This window comes from Podarcis gaigeae (genome assembly GCF_964106915.1).
Source record: "Podarcis gaigeae genome assembly, chromosome: 3".
Lineage (NCBI taxonomy): Eukaryota > Metazoa > Chordata > Lepidosauria > Squamata > Lacertidae > Podarcis > Podarcis gaigeae.
The window spans coordinates 111,099,912-111,121,697 of record NC_139680.1 but is presented as its reverse complement, the minus strand read 5'-3'; the positions used below and the strand labels follow the sequence as shown (position 1 = coordinate 111,121,697).

The 21,786-nt window shown below is 43.4% G+C and overlaps 1 protein-coding gene across 3 annotated transcripts in view; it reads left to right on the top strand.

Annotated features, from left to right (window-relative positions):
• The first annotated feature begins 2,040 nt into the window (after positions 1-2,040).
• PNPT1 (polyribonucleotide nucleotidyltransferase 1) overlaps positions 2,041-21,786 on the top strand; it is a 44,288-nt gene continuing 24,542 nt past the window's right edge. For 2 of the 3 annotated variants that reach the window (XR_014562750.1, XM_083733299.1), the window contains exons 1-13: positions 2,041-2,283; positions 3,975-4,035; positions 4,207-4,281; positions 4,507-4,612; positions 5,087-5,136; positions 7,009-7,072; positions 7,161-7,208; positions 10,695-10,808; positions 13,518-13,704; positions 17,223-17,274; positions 17,976-18,033; positions 19,327-19,423; positions 21,029-21,131. Coding sequence is in view for 2 of the 3 variants with exons in the window: in XM_083733299.1 (XP_083589425.1) it covers positions 2,096-2,283; positions 3,975-4,035; positions 4,207-4,281; positions 4,507-4,612; positions 5,087-5,136; positions 7,009-7,072; positions 7,161-7,208; positions 10,695-10,808; positions 13,518-13,704; positions 17,223-17,274; positions 17,976-18,033; positions 19,327-19,423; positions 21,029-21,131 (1,203 nt within the window). In the remaining variant the exon portion in view is untranslated. The remainder of the gene's footprint in view (positions 2,284-3,974; positions 4,036-4,206; positions 4,282-4,506; positions 4,613-5,086; positions 5,137-7,008; positions 7,073-7,160; positions 7,209-10,694; positions 10,809-13,517; positions 13,705-17,222; positions 17,275-17,975; positions 18,034-19,326; positions 19,424-21,028; positions 21,132-21,786) is intronic. The other variant, XM_083733300.1, reaches the window with a different exon arrangement.

The window sequence follows — 21,786 nt, the reverse complement described above, 5'->3', positions numbered from 1 at the left end:
ACCTGAGGTACCACTGTAGTTGGAAGGCTTCGTCTAGAAAGCCAAGTGAACCCTTAGTCACACAGGCATGTCCAAAGTCTGTTTCGGGGGCCTAATCCGGTCCACCAGTCGGTTTAATCTGGCCTCTGTGCAGTTTATTTCCTGGGGTAAAAATCTTTTAAAAACCTCAACAACTTCAACCCTAAAAAAAGCTCAACAACTTCAGTCTTTTAAAAAGCACAACAACTTTGGTCTGGGGTAAAATCCTTAAAAAGGTCATCAACTTTGGTCAGCCCTCACGGCCCTTCACTTCATCAAATCTGGCCCTCTTTGAAAAAAGCTTGGACACCACTTAGTGGCACAAACTCCATTGAAATATCTGTGCTGCCTGGATGTCACTACATCCCTTCTCTGCTCCACAAACCTTTGTCCCTGTGTCTGTGTCCAGCCTTGGGAGGCAAGATCCGCAGAGGCAGCAGATCCCAATGTAAATCTTTATCCTCTCTTTGTTCCTGATGTAGATCTTTACTCACCCCTTCTTCCCTGGCAGGGAGGGAGGGGGAGGCGCCATCTTGTGTTATTCCCCAGGCACCAAAATATATTGGGCTGGCCCTAATTGTTTGTATATTTAGCAGGCTACAGAATTATCAGGAGGCCCAAAGCTCCAATGCTGTTTAAGCCTTTCTCCCCATATGGAGCAGTCTAAATCCAGGGAATTCCTTCATTGCGTATGCGGACATCCTCAGAGCCTGGAGATATGCAGTCATGTGGCCATAGAATTGACCATAGGAGAAATGACCGCTAGGAGGACTGCAGAGAGAATAATAATAATAATAATAATAATAATAATAATAATTTATTTGTACCCTGCCCATCTGGCTGGGTTTCCCAGCCACTCTGGGCGGCTTCCAACGAAGACCAAAAATACACTAAAATGTCATGCATTAAAAACTTCCCTGAACAGGGCTGCCTTCAGATGTCTTCTGAATGTCAGGTAGTTGTTTATCTCTTTGACATCTGATGGGAGGGTTTCCACAGGGTGGGCGCCACTACCAAGAAGGCCCTCTCCCTGGTTCCCTGTAGCTTTGCTTCTCGCAATGAGGGAACCGCCAGAAGGCCCTCGGCGCTGAACCTCAGCATCCAGGCAGAACGATGGGGGTGGAGACGCTCCTTCAGGTCTACTGAAGAAACTCCATGGTGCATCTACAGCAGCACAACTGGTCACCTTCATATGTCCCAGCTGCAAAAGAATATATATTTTTTATATTCTGCTGGAAGCCACCCAGAGTAGCTGGGGAAACCTAGCCAGATGGGCAGGGTATAAATAATAATTACTATTCTTAGTATTAAAACGTGTCTCTCCCACATTGGTCTCTACAGCCACAGCAGGCGTTGCAACTGTCCAGTAGCTTGACCTCACCCCAAAGGCACCAGCCTCCATTGTCTCCCAACACAGATGGATGCCAGCACAGTTTAGAGATGCAGAACTAGATAATTCCAGCAATTCCCAAACTTGGTGCCCAGCTGTTTCTGGACTACAACTAGCAGGACCAGTGATCGGGGTGATGGGAATTGTAGTCCAAAAAGAAGCCCAAAACCCAACTGATTTTTTTACACTCTATATATATATATATATATATATATATATACACACATACACACACACACACACACACACACACACACACACACACACACAAACACACACACACACGTTTCAATAAAGTTTGTAATTCAAAACCAAAAAAGAACTACAGCACCCACAATTCTTTGCGGGAAAGAACGCGCATCAAACCTCTGTTCCGCCGCGCCCCTTGCCAGGAACAGGAGAGCGAGAAAACGCCGCGGGCGTTCTAAGTCTCCTCTTATTGGCCCAGCCGCGGCATCGGGCCGGCCACTGAGAGGCGAGCTCAGGCGCGTGCGCACTGTCGCCGGCTTCTCCCTGGCTTTCGGGGGAATCGAAATCGAACCTCAACACAGCTCCGTTCTCATTGGTCCTCCCCTTTGCTCCGCCCCTTTTGCCGGCGGTTTTATCGCGGGAAACCAATCGGCTTGCGCCTTAGTGTGAAGTGAGCGCGGGGTCGGAGGTCGCGCTTTGCCGGGCGACTGTGGTGTCATGGCGGCCGCCAGCGCAGTCTGCCTTTCGTGGCTGAGGCGGAGGGCGAGCGCTTGCCGGGGTAGCGGCGCCATGGGGCCCTGGCTGAGGGGTCCGGGCTGCCTCCGCCTGGCGCGGCTGGCTCGGGCTCGAGGCCTCTGGAGCTCTGCTGGAGGCCCCAAAGCGGTGTCTGTGGACGTGGGGGGCAGGTAAGGGGTAGGGAGGCAACGGTGACTGGTTCCCCTGCACATAAAAAGCGGTGTGTGATCCTCTTCCTTTCCACCAGGGCTTGAAACCTACCAGGTTTCAGCCTTGGAATCCGTTCCCAAAGCCGCGCCTGACTCCTGGGGGTGTTTGATGTTGCCTCTGGCCACGTGCAGAGTGTCTTTGCCCTCACCGCCTTGCATCGTGAAGAATCACAGAATGGCAGGGTTGGAAGAGGCCTCCTTTGAAGATAGGATAGGTTGTAACAGTCTGCCTGCAGTCGGGAATTTATTTATTTTTGTAATCGTTTTTATTAATTTTCCTTTTTTCCAGTATTGTATCATAACAAATAATTCACTACTTCAAGAGTTTCCCTTCCTCCCTCAGACTTCCCTCAACCTCCTTCTCTGGTTTATTTTAACATAGTATTCTTTCTTGCATATTTTCATTCCATTTGTTTTTAGCATTTGCTCTTATGTTGTTGTTTAGTCGTGTCCGACTCTTCGTGACCCCCTGGACCAGAGCACACCAGGCACTCCTGTCCTCCACTGCCTCCCGCAGTTTGGTCAGACTCATGTTGGTAGCTTCGAGAACACTGTCCAACCATCTCATCCTCTGTCATCCCCATCTCCTTGTGCCCTCAATCTTTCCCAGCATCAGGGTATTTTCCAGGGAGTCTTCTCTTCTCATGAGATGGCCAAAGTATTGGAGCCTCAGCTTCAGGATCTGTCCTTCCAGTGAGCACTCAGGGCTGATTTCCTTAAGAAATGGATAGGTTTGATCTTCTTGCAGTCCATGGGACTCTCAAGAGTCTCCTCCAGCACCATAATTCAAAAGTATCAATTCTTCGGCCATCAGCCTTCTTGATGGTCCAGCTCTCACTTCCATACATCACTACTGGGAAAACCATAGATTTAACTATACGGACCTTTGTTGGCAAGAGGATGACCTAGTCCAAACAAATCTCAACGTGCAGTCAGTTCCCCCCCCCCCCCTTTCCAATTTGAAACCATACCGGACACCGCTTAGCTTTGCAAACGTGCTTGTGGTTTTGTTACTGCTGCACCACACCACTATACTTTTCCATTTCTTTTCCAGAGAAGGAGCAACCTTGAGTTTGGTGCAGTTTAATGTTTGTCCGCATAGCTCTTTTGCCACGTTTCATGTTATCCGCTCCCAGTGATCACTTTGGAGGGGAGGGGAAAGATGAATTTTTTAAAAAAGCAAGGTGGAAGCAGGAACATGTTCCCACGTTGCTGTCACTTCTGAGCAGGTGCGGTAAAAATCATCAGTCCTGACTTAAAACATATAAATAGGCATCCAAACAAAGTTGATGATAAGACATGTGTTCAAAGGTCGAAAGCGCTTTTCTTAATTGTTAACGTGAGCTGGTAATGTTTATTTCATTTTTGCTGTTATATCTTCAAGATATATATGTATATAAATATGAGCAAAACTTGTGCAGACTCTTCCCTCACAGCTGACCAGCTTCAGTTTTATAGTAAAAAGAAAGTTTCTCTAAACATGTGTGGGGTACCTTTTTCCATACCTGCTAACTATAGCATTGTGAAATGCCTACAGGCATTTGCAGGATCTGTTTGCCTGTCAGCTGAATAATGCAGCCCCTTGCCACACAGATTTAAGAGAAATATAAATTTTCACATAATGAAGCTTTTCTTTAATTTCCTTTCTTCAGAAAATTAGAAATCTCTTCTGGAAAATTAGCCCGATTCGCTGATGGATGTGCTGTAGTACAGGTAGAAAATGATTCAGTAACCATTTACCATTGAAATATGTTTCAGTTGTTTGATACATTTTGCCCATCTTTCCAGAAATATAACAAATATAAAAAGAGATTGATATCTCATTGCTCTGTACTGAAGAAATGTGCCTAATATCTTTCTCCCCCTCTTTAAAAAAAAATTAAGCTAGGTGATACATCAGTGATGGTGACAGCGGTCAGTAAAACGAAGCCTTCTCCATCTCAGTTCATGCCTTTGGTGGTGAGTAGCACTGAAGTATTTAACACAATGCATGAAGTTATACTAGTTTGTTATAATGCAAATATCTTGCAAAGAACCAAGTTAAAACATTTCTAGACAAAAGTCTATAAAATTATTTCATTGTTCTGGGTGAATCAGATAAACTGGATTGGTATCTTGTGATTTTCTAAAGTGTCCTGTGCTTAATAAAATAAAAGGGAACAATAATATTGTCTCTTCTGTAAGGTTGACTATCGACAAAAAGCTGCTGCAGCAGGAAGAATTCCTACCAATTATCTGAGAAGAGAACTGAGCTCTACCGATAAAGAAATTCTTACAAGCAGAGTAATAGGTATGCACTATAAGTCTGAGCTGTGTTCTATTATAACTATTCCAGTAATTTCTTGGAAATTTGAAAAGGGGGACTTTGTTTTTAAAGGCTTTCCCCATGATGCAGTAGTTCCTTAATATATTTAGGGGAAATTGTGCCTTAAGTGCTACTTACCTTGGGATGACATAAACCTGATCCTAAACATTCTAACCTGGATGCAAATCTCATTGATTTCAGTGGACTGGCTTCCAAGGTAATTGAGCCTTGCATGCATTTCTTCCATGGAAACCAATGATACTGATTTCTTGCCTGGATACGATCTTCATGTTTGCCTGGATCCCAGGAGATGGTCTTTGGGAGGCAGTCCTGCTTTGCATCAGGGGATTGTCTTAACTGGTTTTATGTCCCTATCTGCTGCAATATGAATAGCTTGTGAAAACAATTAGACAGAGAGAGAGAGAAAGATGACCTTAAATATTTAATACTGTTTTACAGATCGGTCCATTAGACCACTCTTTCCAGCAGGCTACTATTATGACACACAGGTAAGTTACTTTGATCACTTCTTACTTCTAGCCTAGTTCCTAGTGTGGTGTTAGTGCGATACCACTATTAAATAGCTGCTTTGTATGTTGCTACTAAAGAAATGTGGGAAATATCACTCTGGGTTGGATCCAGCGTTCTTTTGAGTGGAACTTCATTCATGAGATCCTCCTGCTGGAGGAAGAGAGGAAGGCAATCTTTGCCAATTCCTCTGTCCCTCTGGCCCCATGGAAAACTCCATAACTCTCAAACAGTGGGAGAGGGGTGTTAGGGGCTGCATGAGGTAGGAAATGTCACTCACCTTACCTTCCTTCCTCCAATAGAAGACTTTGCTGGGTCTCAGTGTTTTCCATGAATGGAAGGAGCCCTTCTGTACATGGAAGGGATGCTGTGGATCCAGTTAGCCTCCCTGTGAGAGGCGGCAGTGTTGAAATAGTTGTGTTCTCTTTCTACAGTATATTAGAAAATAATTAATGAGAAACATAGGGGACCCAAAAGGTATTTATTAAATGAAATATCTTAAAACTTTGGCTCTGGAAAAATCCCTCTCCTAAATTTTTAAACAAGGCAAAAATGAATAACATCACTATTGGACAACATAACGTTAACAATCCAAAAAGCAAGCAGCAATAATAAAAAATAATCAGTAGGGCATTAAGGGAAATCAACCCCACAGTAAGTTGGGTAAACCTGACAGATAAGAACCTCTGTTTGTTTTTTAAATGAACAGTTTTTCATGGGGGAATTAAAAGAACATAAAGATGGTCTTCCTGACACATCTTTGTTGGGAGGGCAAATCCAAAACAAGAACCCCAATGTCATTCAGAGTGTGTGTGGAAGCACACATGTAAGGCGATAGTCCTTACCTAAATGTTACTGATGGCCTTTATATTTGTAGAGAAATTCATTTATTCAACTTCCATAGGTGCACAGTCTATAACGGGTAATACCCAGCTAGGTTGTACTCTATGAGTAGACCACATTTTAACTCCATTGATTTAATTTGTTCTGCTCTGAATATGACTAACTTCGATTGTCACCCAACACCTTGAATAATATTAGCCTTCTTTGCATGCTGCTTCGATATAGGGTGTTACCGTGTCTGTTTGGAGTGTGGCTGAGCTTCCCTGCCCCTGAGGTTTTGTCTCCTTCCTTAAGCAGCTGTACTTTGCCTTGAGCTTTCTGAAAAGAAATCTAAATGTGCAACTTCTGGGCAACCCCGTGCCCAGTTGCGGGTAGAAGCTTACCTGTTGGACTTTGTTGTTGTTTAGTCATTTAGTCGTGTCTGACTCTTCGTGACCCCCATGGACCAGAGCACGCCAGGCACTTCTGTCTTCCACTGCCTCCCGCAGTTTGGTGAAACTCATGCTAGTAGCTTTGAGAACACTGTCCAACCATCTCGTCCTCTGTCGTCCCCTTCTCCTTGTGCCCTCCATCTTTCCCAACATCAGGGTCTTTTCCAGGGAGTCTTCTCTTCTCACGAGGTGGCCAAAGTATTGGAGCCTCAGCTTCAGGATCTGTCCTTCCAGTGAGCACTCAGGGCTGATTTCCTTCAGAATGGATACGTTTGATCTTCTTGCAGTCCATGGGATTCTCAAGAGTCTCCTCCAGCACCATAATTCAAAAGCATCAATTCTTTGATGGTCAGCCTTCTTTATGGTCCAGCTGTCACTTCCATACATCACTACTGGGAAAACCATAGCTTTAACTTGGTTGGACTTTAGATAACCACAAAGAATGCATCGTTGGGAGATGCCTCATTGGGGACTGAGCTAAAGACATAGCCGCACTTCAGAGTAATCCTGGTGCCTCCATATACATGAACAGGGCTTCTACATGAAATCATGCATCAACTCTTCTTTTGATTTCCCCAGATCCTTTGTAATCTTTTGGCTGTGGATGGTGTCAACGATCCTGCGGTGCTGGCCATCAATGGAGGTAAATGTTGTTTTTTGTAAACAAGAATAGTTAGTCTTAGCAAAACGGTATAAGGAGTTTTCAAGTAATGCATCTCAATTACTTTTAGCTTCCGCAGCCCTTGCTTTGTCGGATATTCCATGGAACGGTCCCATTGGTGAGTAAAGATACCTTAACTTAAATTTAGCATCTGTTTGAAAACTCATGGCACAAGTTTATGAGAAATGAAAGCAAACCTCACCAGTTTGAAGCTGTAAAGGTTTTTTTTAAAAAAAAAAAAAAGCAAAAAGCTTTAAAAATCCAGGCACCATGAAGACTAGAAATCTTTAGAGGCTAGATTACATTGTGTCCCCCGTCCCCCACCTAGGATAGATATTAAATAGTCATTGATACATTTGAACTCATTGATACATTGAATATATCAGAGCATATACTGTACAATCATACCTTGTTGCGTCCGCTTCAGGTTGCGTTTTTTTGGACTGCCGAAACCTGGAAGTACCAGAATGGGTTACTTCCGGGTTTCGGCAGTCGTGCATGCGCCAAAGTGCTAAATCACACTTTGTGCATGCGCAGAAGCGCCGAATCGCAACCCGCGCGTGTGCAGACACAGGTTGCAAATGTGATCCCGCACGGATCATGTTCACAACCCGAGCGTCCACTGTATAGAAGAATGGGGAAATAAAACTTGTAATGAATCATAAGAGCCAGTTCCTAGGGGCCAAGGTCCCTTCACACACAGACACACTCAGTAAAATATTTGAGGGGGCCAGCCCCCCCCCCCCCGGTTGATGAGCATTGCCATTCAAATGGTGTGCTTGTATGCATCTTGTGATCGATTATGTGGGGTGGGCTTACCTCCCCCCCCCCCCCAATATTATCAAAGTTTGCACCCGGTAATGAATATTTGAAACTTCTGTTGTGTTTGCAAAGTAAAGGAAGGATTGGACCCTGATTAAAAATAAGACACGAGGCTTTGACCAGCAAGGCTCTCGGAGAAGAGTGCGTAAACCACACCCCTCATCAGGCCATTTTATTAACAAAAGAATCTTTTACACAGTGCTCGTAAGAACCAATCATATTTCCTCTGAGCATTTCATCAAACCCCACGTGGGGGAAAAAGTTACACTACAACACTAATTAGCATGCATATATTTTGGGGTAAATAAGTTGAGAACTACAAAGGGGTGGATCTGGCAACCCCAAGATAATAAACAAGCAATACATAGAATCATAGAGTTGGAAGAGACCACAAGGGCCATCGAGTCCAACCCCTTGCCAAGCATATGATAAGAAGGATGGCCGGGAGGACAACAATCACTATCACCTTCATGTGAGATCTGTTTCATGGCCCTATGATTAACATCTTAAGATTATATATAAGAAAACTACATCAAAGTAACTTGCCCACGATCTTTATGGCACAGGATGCCTGCCTGGCAAAGCATCTGCTGTGTACTGCTGTGTACGTGACGTGAGGAGAGAGAAATGGGCAGTAGAGTCAAAAGGGCCAGAGATGCAGAGGTGTAGATTGATCAAAAATCATATCAAAATAGTTTAAACTCAGTCAATGCAATGCTTTCATTGCTGACACAGATGGCTTACTCTATATCTGTTATAATTCCTCATAGCAATCCCACCTGATCACTACATCTCTGGATATTTGCACTCCTACAACTTCTCAAGAGATGTTCTTCCTCTGAGCTGGTTTATTAACGTTATATCTAGATTAGTCTTGCTTCAGTCTTGTAAGAGCATCCTTGTAGATGCAAGATTGGCCAGTTCCAAAGTAGTCAGTCTTTATTGTTGCATAGCTATTGGCAATTATAGCTTCATTTAAAAACAAGTAACAGACAGACATTAGCTACAAATAATATAAACCTGATTCACTTGTACAGCAAAACGTCCATTCATATAAATAGACAGATCACATATGAGCAGGGTCCCTTAAGGACTTGAATACCTCCCATAATCCTGTCTTCCCTTTTTTCTCCAGTCACTCTGGACTCAGATCCAGTTCAGTACTTGCTAAGAAGCATAATAAAGTGTAATATTGTGGCCAGATTTTTCAGGGCCCACTTCATTCTGTCTTGCACACCTCTCATGGCTATCTGGTTGGTTCCTTTGGGCTCTTGTCCTTTTGGGTTTTTTTGGCAGATCTGTGCCAGCAGTGAATTAACATTCAGTCTGTGCAACCTGTGCAGTGATTTGCTCCTGTCCTTCAGCACAGTGGAGTTCTGCTTCTTCTTTTTTAATATTTTTTTTATTAGTTTTTTTAACATTTCATTTTCAACAGTAATTAAACATACTTTTACATCTTATTCAAATTTTTGACTTCCATCAATCCTGTCTGAAAATTTTCCAATCTAATCTCTCAGTATGCATTTCTTATCTTCTCTATTACATTTCAAACTCATAACCAATATCTCTATCTTTTTCTACTTTGTAACACTTCGTATATTTCTCCTTACAAAACTTCTTGCAGTCCTACTAGCGTAATTTGTTGATTACAGTTGCTCTTCAATTAATTCATATACTTCTTCCAATCTTCTGTAAATCTCTGGTCCCACAGGTTTCGAATCCTTCCTGTCATTTTGTCCAATTCTGCATAGTCCATTAATTTCGTCTGCCCAGTGGAGTTCTGCTTCGTCTTTACTTGAACAGCTGTCCAACCTCTCCTTGCTGTGTCAAAAATTGCTTTAGGAACTCATTGCAGTTTGCTGTGCAGCAAGGGAGGTTGCCCCCTGGGAAATAGTTCCTCAGTTCACTATGAGCTATGTACTACGTAGAGCAGAGTTTGCCTGCTGTCAAAGCACAGATAGACCAAGTTGTATTGTACTTGTTTGAACAGGGCTAAATCCTCATCAGTTGTGTCCAGTACAGGCAAACTAAGGGTAGGCAGCTCTCTTAGCAGTGCAGCTGCTGAACCCACCCGGGAAGAATGGCAGACGAAGGTGATGGACTATATGGAACTAGCTGAGATGACTGGCAGAATCCGAGACCAAGGAGAAGAGTCGGTGGAAGAAGATTGGAAAAAAATTTAAAGTTTATCTTCAGAAATATTGTAAAATTAAGGAATGTTAGAAAGATGTTGGAATAGAATTATCTGGTTTTAGCAGAAAAGATATAAAGGATTAAGTAAAAATAATTTGGTGAAAGGAGAGAATGTAAAATCACAATATATTAAGATAAATTATTAAGATAAAAACAAAGCTGGAAAGGATTTGCTGAAATATCTAACTGAGTTAGAATACAAAAATGGGAGGTGTGAGGAGGTCAAAGAAGTAAGTGAATGAAAGCAAGTGATGTAAAGGTTGGATCTGGGTTTTTTTTCTTTTTTCAATTGTTTGTATTTTTTCTGTACTTTCTATTTTTCTTTTTTCTTTTTATCTTTTCTCTTTGTAATTTTTAAAATGTGAATAAATATCATTTTTTTAAAAAAAGCAGTACAGCTGCTGAAATACTTGTGTGTCACAGCAAAATCTCTTGAATTAATCAATTGTCAAGCCCTAAGCAGTTCTCCCAAACCACATTAGCTTTTCCGTATTAAAACACATCTGAAAAGTAACCTCACAAGCTAGTGTTGCCTTAGTTGCAAAAAGCTAACTGACGGAATATCTTAATTTATGGAGTATCTTCTCAGGTGCTGTGAGGGTAGGACTGATTGACGGCGAAGTTGTTGTGAATCCCACACGGAAAGAAATGTCTTCCAGCACGTTGGATTTAGTGGTCTCTGGAGCCCCTCGTAGCCAAATTGGTAAGTGATTCAAATGGATTATTTACTAGTAAAATGGCCAGAGTATAGTATGAAGCCATTTTATGCTATTTTAAAGCCAAGCAGGTGTCAGCCTTGTGATTATTGTTATTACTGGTATCCCATTTATTTATATTCCACCTTTTTCCCTAAAAGGGACTTAAGGCAGCTTACAGCTAAAAAAATTAAGGACTGGGTTTTTTCCGCCTATACTTAGATGTTAGTAAGAACAGGAAAAAAATCAGTACAGTGGTACCTCGAGTTACAAATGCCTCAGGTTACAAACTCCGCTAGCCTGGAAGAGTTACCTCGAGTTGAGAACTTTGCCCCAGGATGAGAACGGAAATCGTGTGCCGGCGGTGCAGCGGCAGCAAGAGGCCCCATTAGCGAAAGCACGCCTCTAGTTCAGAGCAGTTTCAGGTTAAGAATAGACCTCTGGAATGAGTTAAGTTCGTAACTAGAGGTACCACCGTACTTAAAAATAACAAAACATTAATAGAATATCACAGCACCAGCCCTTTCCTTAAAAACTGTCGGTTCCCAAAAGCCTGCTGGAACCAGAAAGTCTTCACCTGCCATCAGAAGGACAGCAAGGAGGGAGCCAGCCTAACCTCTCTAGAAAGGGAGTTCCAAATTCTGGGAGCAGCCATCGAGAAGGCCCTCTTCTGCATCCCTGCCAAACCTGCCTGTGAGAGTGGCAGCACCGAGAGAAGGCTTAGATGGAAGGCTCATTTGAAAACCAGTGTGCGCCTCTCTCCAAGGGCTGGTTGACATACGCATATTCATCACTTGATGACTAGCATGTGTGAATCAGCAACCACAGATCAAAACACTGCAGTTAGACTTCATGTATCACCTCAGATAACTTCAGGTGCAATAATTCTTGGTTCTTGCATTGAACATTGAGGGGCTGAGAGATGTGTTGAAGGACTTTGATGTGTATGAACCAGTTCTAAACTTAAGTGGTTTCCTGATTCCTCGGTTTTGAGGTCATTCACTAAATTGATTAATTGGGCTGAAACTTTGTCTTTCTTTGAATCAATGGTGCAATCACACTTGGAAAACCGTGTACATTTATGGCTGCCTCACCTCAAAAAGGACATTGTAGAGTTGGGAAAAGGGTAACCAAAATGACCGAGGGAATGGAGTAACTCCCCTAAGAGGAAAGGTTACAAGATTTGAGGCTTCTTAGTTCAGAAAAAGGATGAGTAAGAGGAAGCATGATAGAAGTATAAATTTTACACATGGTATGGAGAAAATCAATAGAGAAATGTTTTTCTCCCTTGCAGAGCTAAAACTTGGCAACATCTAATGAAGCTGAGTGTTGGAAGATTCAGGATAGACAAAAGAAAATACTTCTCCACACAGCACATGGTTAAACTATAACATTTGCTCCTGGGAGAAGCAGTGTTTAGGGCTTGACAATATCTGGTTTTCAACATCGTGATATATCACCAGCAAAGCATCGTGATATACTGATATATCATGATGGTTGAAATAAGGATGGAGCTATGTTAGAGGCATTGGCTGGCATCACGTTTTTCCCTGTATCGTGATTTTTGCCAGTGATTCGCTGCCCTCTGCAGGAGTCGGGAGAGCTGAGCTGGCAGAGTTAACAGGGAATGCGGGAGTCGAGAGAAGCATTGGCTTGTATCACAGTTTCCCCCACATTGTGGTTTTTTTGTATAGCACACACACACGTGATTCAAAATACATTGTCAGATCAAGAATTATGAAACCGGATCTGATATCACAGTACGGACATCAACCTGGTTTTGGACAATATATTGATATATTGCCCAGCCTTAGCAGTGATTGCCACCAACCTGGATGACTTAAAAATATTAATTATTTATTTATTTAGTTAGTTATTTAGATTTATTTATACCCCGCCCTCCCCGGCCAGAGCTGGGCTCAAGGCAGCTAACACCAATAAAATCATAGTAAAAACATAATAGGGGGGGGGAAGGAAAAAAAACCAATTTAAAATACAGGTTAAATACAGCCTCATTTTAAAAGTAGCCGATAAATCAAGACCATAACAGGAGGGAAACATAAGGGTCAGTGAGTCCAAACCAAAGGCCAGGCGGAACAGCTCTGTCTTGCAAGCCCTGCAGAAAGATGTCAAGTCCCACAGGGCCCTAGTCTCTTGGCACAGAGCATTCCACCAAGTCGGGGCTAGTACTGAAAAGGCCCTGGCCCTAGTTGAGACCAATCTAACCACTTTGCGACCTGGAACCTCCAAAATGTTGTCATTTGTGGACGTTAAGGTCCTCCGCAGGGCATACCAGGATTAGACATGGAAGATAAGGTTACAATGGCTATGACCTGTCTCCACTGTGGTTGCCAGTTGCTGGAAAGCTCAGGAGGGGAGACTGCTGTTGGGCTGAGTTCCTGCTTTCAGGCTTTCCACAGGCATCTGGTTGGCCCCTGTGAGAACAGGACGCTGGACTAGATGGGCCACTGGTCTGATCCAACAGGCTGTTGCATTCAAACGACTGTATGTGATTGTCTCATGGCTTACTGTTTCTACTTCATCAGGATCAATGTCATAATGAAATGACCTGTGTTGCGAGAGTGCAGGTTAAGTTGTTAGCTTCTGTTTTCAAAATCCACACTGGCCATTTGGGTTTCTCTGTGATATTGGTTGATAGTATCAGTCAAAGAAGACAGCTGTGACTGACTTTCCCATCTCTGAATTTGAATAAATAGTGATGTTGGAAGCTGCTGCCGAGAACGTATTGCAGCAGGACTTTTGCCATGCTATCAAAGTGGGCGTGAAGCACACCCAGCAAATAATTCAAGGCATACAACAGCTGGCAAAGGAACAGGGCGTTGCCAAGAGAACCGTGCAGAAGCTATTCACTGCTCCTGAGCAGATCGTGGAATGTGCAAAACAGTAAGTACACAAAAGGTTTTCTGGGCTACGTGGGCTGCAACTGCAGATATAGTAGCTGAATTTAGGGTTTCCTTATTTTAAAAATCTAAAATACACCTACGTAAATTTTCATCCACCTTCAAAACGCAACAAAAGCTGCTATGATGTGGAAAGAAAAGGATATATTAAAACTGTTCTGCTCATATGCTAAATAAAAGCCCAGCTCTTGATCACTTTCTCTTCCGTTTGGTACCCTTTACTAATTATATTTGTGTTAGTAATTGCCTTTCTTTACTGATCCTCCTTTGTGTGTAGGAGCCTAAATTGTGCTGGTAAAAATAGGCTTGCGTAATCCTTGGTGAATGTGAAATTCCCTGAAATTCTGAAGCTGTGGAAGAAAAAACAGTTTGGCGGGGGATATGGAGGGATATGCAATATTTCATTTTTAGGACTGCCCCTCCTCCGCAAGGACCCAGGGGTGGACAACCTGTGACCCTCTGGGTGATGCTTTTTCCCAACCCCATCATTCCTGACCACTGGGCTTGCAGGCTACCCGTCTCTGCTTTTGGGAACGTAACAGGCAGAGCAGAGCAAGGGATCTGAACAGAACGTTAAAACCTTTTCACTGTGTGCTTCCCACCATCCTTGTCCTTAGCTAGCACTGCTGACGAAACAGTGTCTCACAAAATACTGCTCAGCAATGACAGTGGTGCTTTTCATCTTGGGAAATTTTCAGTTTTGTAGCTGGCAGAATCTTTTGACCCACTTGGCCCCTGTCCGCCCAGCTGCTGATGTTGCCTTCTGTCTCTGGAGAAGAAAACGAGACAGAGCTGGCCACCAGGATAACAAAGCACACAAATTTCCTTTTTTTAAAAAAGTGTTCTCCCAGCCACCCCCCAACTGCCACTGGGGCTTAAAGTGGGTTGTATTAAAAAATATCAGCATTAAGGGAAAGCAGCTCCTTAGTTCACCATCTCTGTATAGGCAGTTGGACTGTCTTTTATGAATTATGAATAACCCATGGTTTATTTTAATTAAAGAAGAAGCCCTTTTTTCTTTTTAAGGGAAAAATTATTTGTGTCAAGCTGCGTACAGTCATACTTTGGGTGGAGCATTTTTGGGTTTCGCTCTGCGGCGACCCAGAAGTAACGGAACTTCCGCATTACTTCTGGGTTTCGCCGCTCGCGCATGCGCAGACGCTCAAAATGACATCATGCACAGATGCGGCAAATTGCGGCACGTGCAAATGCAGGTTGCGTTCGCTTCAGGATGCGAACGGGGCTCCGGAACGGATCCCGTTCGCATGCTAAGGTACCACTGTATTTCACTTGGCACATGTGGTCCAATAACTGAAGAGAGCAAGAGGGGTGTTTTCAGATCCGTGCAGTCTGGAGCAGTGAAGTTCTCCCTGTGAATTGTAGGAAACCTGCTACTGAATCAGCTTGAACTTCCACCCTCTTCTTCACAACCACCCTGAGCAATATTTTGGGAATCTGTCTTGAACAGAGAGGCTGCAAAGTGCTGGAGTCTGTCCAACATCTTTGCATTAAAGTGAGGATTGAAGATAAATTGAGTAACGAATCGGAACACCCAAATACATGGCAGGGGTTGAAAAGGCATAAGGAGTAGAAACAAAAATTTGACCTACACTGAGTGAGGCTTTTTCTTCTTTAAAGCAATTGTACTTTTTAGACGTATAAAGTGAAACATAGTCTCAGCCATGAGACACCTTATAGCCTGGCTTCCTCAACCTTGGCCCTCCAGATGTTTTGAGACTACAGTTCCCATCATCCCTGACCCCTGGTCCTGCTAGCTAGGGGTCAGGGAGTTGTAGGCCAAAAACATCTGGAGGGCTGAGGTTGAGGAAGCCTGCCTTATAGCAGTCTTATCTTATGTTTTCTGGCGGGGTGTTCTTTCTTCTGTTGCTTCAAGACAAATAGGCTTTATTTCATACCTGTCTGCAACAGCATTCAATCGTTCTTTCCACTGCAGATTGGAAAGCTAGTGCCCCAGTAAAAAGAATAAGCTGGAAATTCTCCTTGTAAATTTCACCTGTGCTGTAGAAAACCAGGTGCTGGCTTTAGACAAGTAATTCCCTCTCGGCCTCAACCTTCCCATCTTCAGTATGGGCACAACACCTTTTGCCGAAATAATTACAGCACTGTTGCAATTTGGCTGCAGTTCCATTGTGTTCCGAGTGCCTAAAGTGACATGTTGGTAGCCTTCAGGCTCGCATCGCGTGCTGACTTTGTGTATTGCATTAGGACTGTGTATTGTTCTAGATCTAATTGCCACCCAGTCCTTGTGAGTGTTGTTGCTTATGCAGCCAAAACAGCAACAGCCATGTGTGAGAGGGGGAGGTATTATTGGACTGAGGTTTGCAGAAGTACAATAAAATATTTAGGGTGGAAAGAGACACACACACCCAAAACAGCCTAATGACAGCTAAACACCTTCATTGAGTGATTGACTGGGGAAGGGATTATACTGCCATTTCTACCCCCACCCCCAACATTAACCTAAGATTGGGGGTTGCTCTGAAGAGGTGCCAGCCTTTGACTGACATTGTTCTATAAAATACCTTATGCCCTGACAGCATTACAGTGGTACCTCGGGTTACATACGCTTCAGGTTACATACGCTTCAGGTTACAGACTCTGCTAACCCAGAAATTGTGCTTCAGGTTAAGAACTTTGCTTCAGGATAAGAACAGAAATCGTGCTCCGGTGGCACGGCGGCAGCAGGAGGCCCCATTAGCTAAAGTGGTGCTTCAGGTTAAGAACAGTTTCAGGTTAAGAACGGACCTCTGGAACAAATTAAGTACTTAACCTGAGGTACCACTGTATTTAAATAAAACAAGAGCAGCGGTGTTGCAGTGGCCTGGTGCCCACTGTTCTGCTCTAGTTTTCTCTGTAGTGGTTCATAAGATGAAGCAGAAAAGGTAAACTTCCTCACTATTTAACTGATGGAAATGGCAATGCTTCTCTTTGCTTGAGAGACCCCTCACATGTGGGACTCAGGTGGGCAAAATGTGTTGCAGTTATGCTTCTTTTCATCTTCTTGGCACAGCTGTTTGATTTTTGCGGTCTGCTTCAAGGCAGATTGGGATCCTTCTGGAGACAGAATAAATGAGGTACCAGAGAAGAACTGTCACTCGGGCCTTGGCCTGTCTGGCTAGGATATATGTGTATCAACTGTTATTTTCTCTGCTTGTCCTGTGCTGCTGCTTTAAATGTCATGGGGATCAACCAGGTTGGCATTCAGATACAGTGGTGCCTCGGGTTAAGCTCTTACTTAGTTCTGGAGGTCCGTTCTTAACCTGAAACTGTACTTAACCTGAGGTACCACTTTAGCTAATGGGGTCTCCTGCTTCCACGCAATTTCTGTTCTCATCCTGAAGCAAAGTTCTTAACCCGAGGTACTATTTCTGGGTTAGCGGAGTCTGTAACCTGAAGCGCCTGTAACCCGAGGTACCACTGTATGATTTGGCTATAATTTTCCGTCTTTCTCTTTTCTCCCCCGCCTTCCCACGCTTGAAGCCTTACATCTGGAAAGATCACTGCTGTGTTTTCCGACTTCACGCATGATAAAGTGAGTACTTAAATGCATTTTGGTTAATTGCGCCTGAACCACTTCTCGGGTTTTCATTGTTTGGCTTCAGCCGGTTTAAAGAGATGCACACACAACTCCTGTCTAGGTATTCTGCTCTGAATTTGTTCCTCTCGTTAGATGAAATGTAAACGGCAATGCAAAGAACCCTTCTGCCCACCCACTTACTGTAGCCTCAGGTGGCCTGCTTCCTTCTGCACCACAGCGCTCTCCCATCCCGATCCAAAGAACAAGAAGTGTATCTCCAGAAGCCTTCTGCTGCTTTATTCCTTTCTAAGTTTGAGGGCCAGCATAAAATGGTAACCGCCTGCATACGGTGGGAATTAAAAGTGGTTCCCCATTGGTGGTGGGGAACTTGCATGCATTGGGAGAATGCACAGGGTAAAAGCTTTTTCAGGATCACAGCTAGATCATACATAAGCAGAGTTTGGATGGTCATTGTCATGTATGATTGAGTTGAGGTTCCTGCATTACCCGGTGTTGGGCCAGGTAACTCTTGGGTTCCCTTCCAATGTTACAATTCTATGATCACATCTACTGAGTGGCGTGGCTCTCTAGGGAAGTGTCTTTCTATGGCCTCTGCGTGCTGATGTACATTAGCTCCCAAGCGTAGGATGTGCAAGAGATTCTATAGCTCATCTTAATAAAATTCAGAATGTGTCAATGGATATCTTACATCCTAGATCTCAAGAGATGAAGCAATTAACAAAATCAGACTTGAAACAGAAGAGCAGCTGAAAGGTCAGACACACTCATAATTGACTATACTATGTTCTAAAATGTTTTACTTTGCCAGGGTTTGTCTTAACAGTTCTGCATTCGGCAGTCAAACATTTTTTCATGGACTTGGGGATACAGATATTTGCAGTAGCCTGGTTCTTACAGAACCTGTGTTGGGGCTATACCACTTCTGATTGTGTGTGTGTGTGTGTGTGTGTGTGTGTGTGTGTCACATGATCTAATGCTTCTTGCCTCATTTCTTAACATTCTCTGCAAATTGAAAATCAGATTGACATCCAGTGGGGTGGGGGGCTGGATTGTATTTTTAATGAGGAGCAATCTGTCATATGTACCCCTGCTTTGCAATCCGAAGAGATAAATGTGTCTGGGCTGAATTGCACCCATGAGAACTAAGCCTATGCTATAGTCCTCCCTGTTGTGGGTGTTGAAGATGAAGATGCTGTAGACAGAAGCATGTACCCCCACCCCAAACCAGACTTCTATTCTGACCTCCAGAGGCACAGAGAATACTCTTGGCTAGTGTTGGGCTGTGTACTGTGTACCTGCTTAATGAAAAGAGACAGAAACCAGCCAGACACTGTAATCCAAACCCCCTTTGTGCCCAAGGGGGGTGTGTGTGTGTGTGTGTGTGTGTGTGTGTGTATTATGCGGACCTGTCCCTGCCCATGGGCTCATGCCAGCTTCACTCCACTGTTGCAGAGCTCACCATTCTGTCCACCAAACATGCAGGTGGACAGTAGTATCACCAGCAGGATCCCTGTAGGTGAGGGGCGGCATTTCAGGAGAGGGGCTGAGCCCCACTACTGTCCCATGACAGCACTGAGGATAATCAGTGTGTTGGCTCCAGACTGGTGCAGCTCTTTGTCTTCATCTTATGCCCCAGCCATTCTCCTAGGTGCTTTGAGCATTAAACCTGCCAACGCCAGCGTGGTGTAGTGGTTAAGAGTGGTGGACTCGTAATCAGGTGAACCGGGTTCGATTCCCCGCTCCCCCACATGCAGCTGCTGGGTGACCTTGGGCCAGTCACACTTCTCTGAAGTCTCTCGGCCTCACTCACCTCACAGAGTGTTTGTTGTGGGGGAGGAAGGGAAAGGAGATTGTGAGCCGCTTTGAGACTCCTTAAGGGGAGTGAAAGGTGGGATATCAAGTCCAAACGCTTCTTCTTAACTGAAAATTTAAGCAAGTTATGACACCTACTGTCACAAATTCCTTTTACTTCCCTTCTAGTCATATAGTTGGGGGGAATAAGCATTGTGTTTTAGGTTTCGTTTCAATTTTCTTCTTTCTCTCTAGAAAAGTTCCCGGAAGCGGATTGTTACGAAATCATGGAATCTTTTAACGTCGTCTTGAAGGAAGTCTTTAGAAATCTTGTTCTGAATGAATACAGGAGGTAAACATAGTGTTTTTTGAGTCGCTGTCTTTAAAACAGGTTCTTCCGTGGAATAAGGACACTGAAAGGCCAAAAGCAGCAGCATCTTTGCACCGGTTTGCAGTGGTCTAGTGTACCTAGCAGCTTCCACCTGGTTCCTTTGAGGAATCGATGCTCACACACATAGAACTATCAGTATGCTCCTACTTTGTGGTACACAGCCATGTTTTCTGCAATTCTGGTTCTAAACGCAGCATAAGGGGTCTCTATAGTATAGTGTATTTTAAAATGGGGTTTCAGAGTTTTTAGGGGTTATGAATGTTTTATGTAGTTTTGTAGTAGTTTTATGTAGTTTTGTAGTAGTTTTTCAATTTCATTGTTCTGCATGGGACAATGACAATAAAGATATCGTATATCATCGCTTTAAGCCCATGGTTAAGCTTAACTATGGCTTAAAGGTGAGCACACAACATGCCCTGAGCACAAGGCTAAAAATTGCAGGTCTAGGTAGGCAATTCCAGGAGCTATGGCTCAGTGCTAAGCCCCCATACTTGCCCACTGAATTGAATATATCTGACTTCTGAGTAGGCCTGGTTAAGAATGTGCTGTAAACGAACCAAAAGTAACAGTAAGCCAGGAACAAAGCATAGTTACAGCTTGTGGTTTGTTTGGAGGGAGACAAGCTACAAGCCCAAGTTTGGATGTAACGCTAGGCCATGTCACGGTTTCACTCCCAGCAATGCAGCAGGAGCAGGAGAGGAACAAATCGCCTGTATTTTGTTTTTTATATATATTTATACAACAAGAAAACACACACACAAAAAAACACAAATACCAAATTACACACAAATTACAAAAATAACCATAGACACATAATTTTCTTGGCAAACAATATAACATCTATTGGTCTTAACACTAAAGACCCAACTTCCCGTCTATTCCATATTTCAAATTCATATTACTTATTGCCAATACACATTTTTTTCATATTTAAACTTATTCTCAATAAATCTAATTTCTTCTATCTACCTAGCAATTATTACTGAAGTTCCTCGAATGCTGCAACAGAATTTAAACTACTATATTTATTTTTCAGATATTCTTTGAAAACCTCCCATTTAGAAACAAATTCCTGTTTTGGTTTATTCCTTATTTTTTCTGATAAACCATCTAATTCGGCATATTCTGTCAGCTTTTGGATCCAATCTTGTATAGAGGGGATTTCATTACTCTTTCATTTTGCTGCGATGAAAACTCTTGCTGCCGCCGTCGCATATAAAAAGATACCTTCGCCTGTGGTTTTAGTGCTGTGCACCAGTCTGCATTACATTGTGGTTTAAATCGAAAGGCCTTAAATCATGGTTTTGTCTGAGTATGTTTAAAAGCAGTGTGTGACCGAGGCCAAAACCTGCTCTCTTTGCGGCCTTATTTGACTGTGGCTTCAAATGTGTGCGCATCAGGTTGGACTAGAGGCAAGGTGGGTAGCCAGAATCATCCCTTTCCCCCAGTTATATCCATAATAACACTTGCACTGGACTCCAAATATTCATGAATGTAGGCCCAAATCTAGAGCCGAGGTGGGAGGAACTTGTGGAAACTGTCCTCTCTGCTGCTTTATTCCCGTAGATGTGATGGTCGAGACTTGACTTCACTTAGAAACATCACTTGCGAGGTGGACATGTTCAAAACCCTTCATGGATCAGCATTATTTCAGAGAGGCCAAACCCAGGTATTCACTGATCTTCCTTTACCCCCCCCCCTTTTCCGTTTTTTATTTTACTCAAAAATAAAAATACTGTGGTTCAGTGGCTGTGGGTCAGCAACTAAAATGAAATTTACGAAATGGATTTAGATGGTGTGGATAAGCTCCTCAAGACCATCCTGAAATAAACTTGATTCTTTATTTGAATAAGTGCAAAATCATTCCTAACTTTCTCCGAGAGTACTTATAAAATTAGAGTACACGTATGTTCTGCATCACTATTAAAAACCGCACTGTGTGGGGGATGTGTGAGTCAGTGAAAGAAAAGGTTCCCCGTGGGCGAATTGCTTAAAATAACAGCATCTATGAATCAGACCTGCTGCTCTGCTTAAATTGAAGGGTGATAAATTCTCTCTCATATATATATATAATATGAATATATATATGAGAGAATCTAAGTTTGGCCTCATTGAAGGGCAGTATTTCAATATGAGTAGGAAAATGAGAGTACCCCAGTCAGGGGTTCAGAAGGAGAGACACAGGAGGGGGAGCAAATGGAGAGTGAGGAGGAGGAGTACGAGGGGGGCGCAGGCAGTGACAGTGGCCAGAGTTATTCCACAAGCCTCTCTAGCGAATCGGAGGACTCACAGAAGGGAGCGCCGGTGGCCAGAGCGAGGGGGGT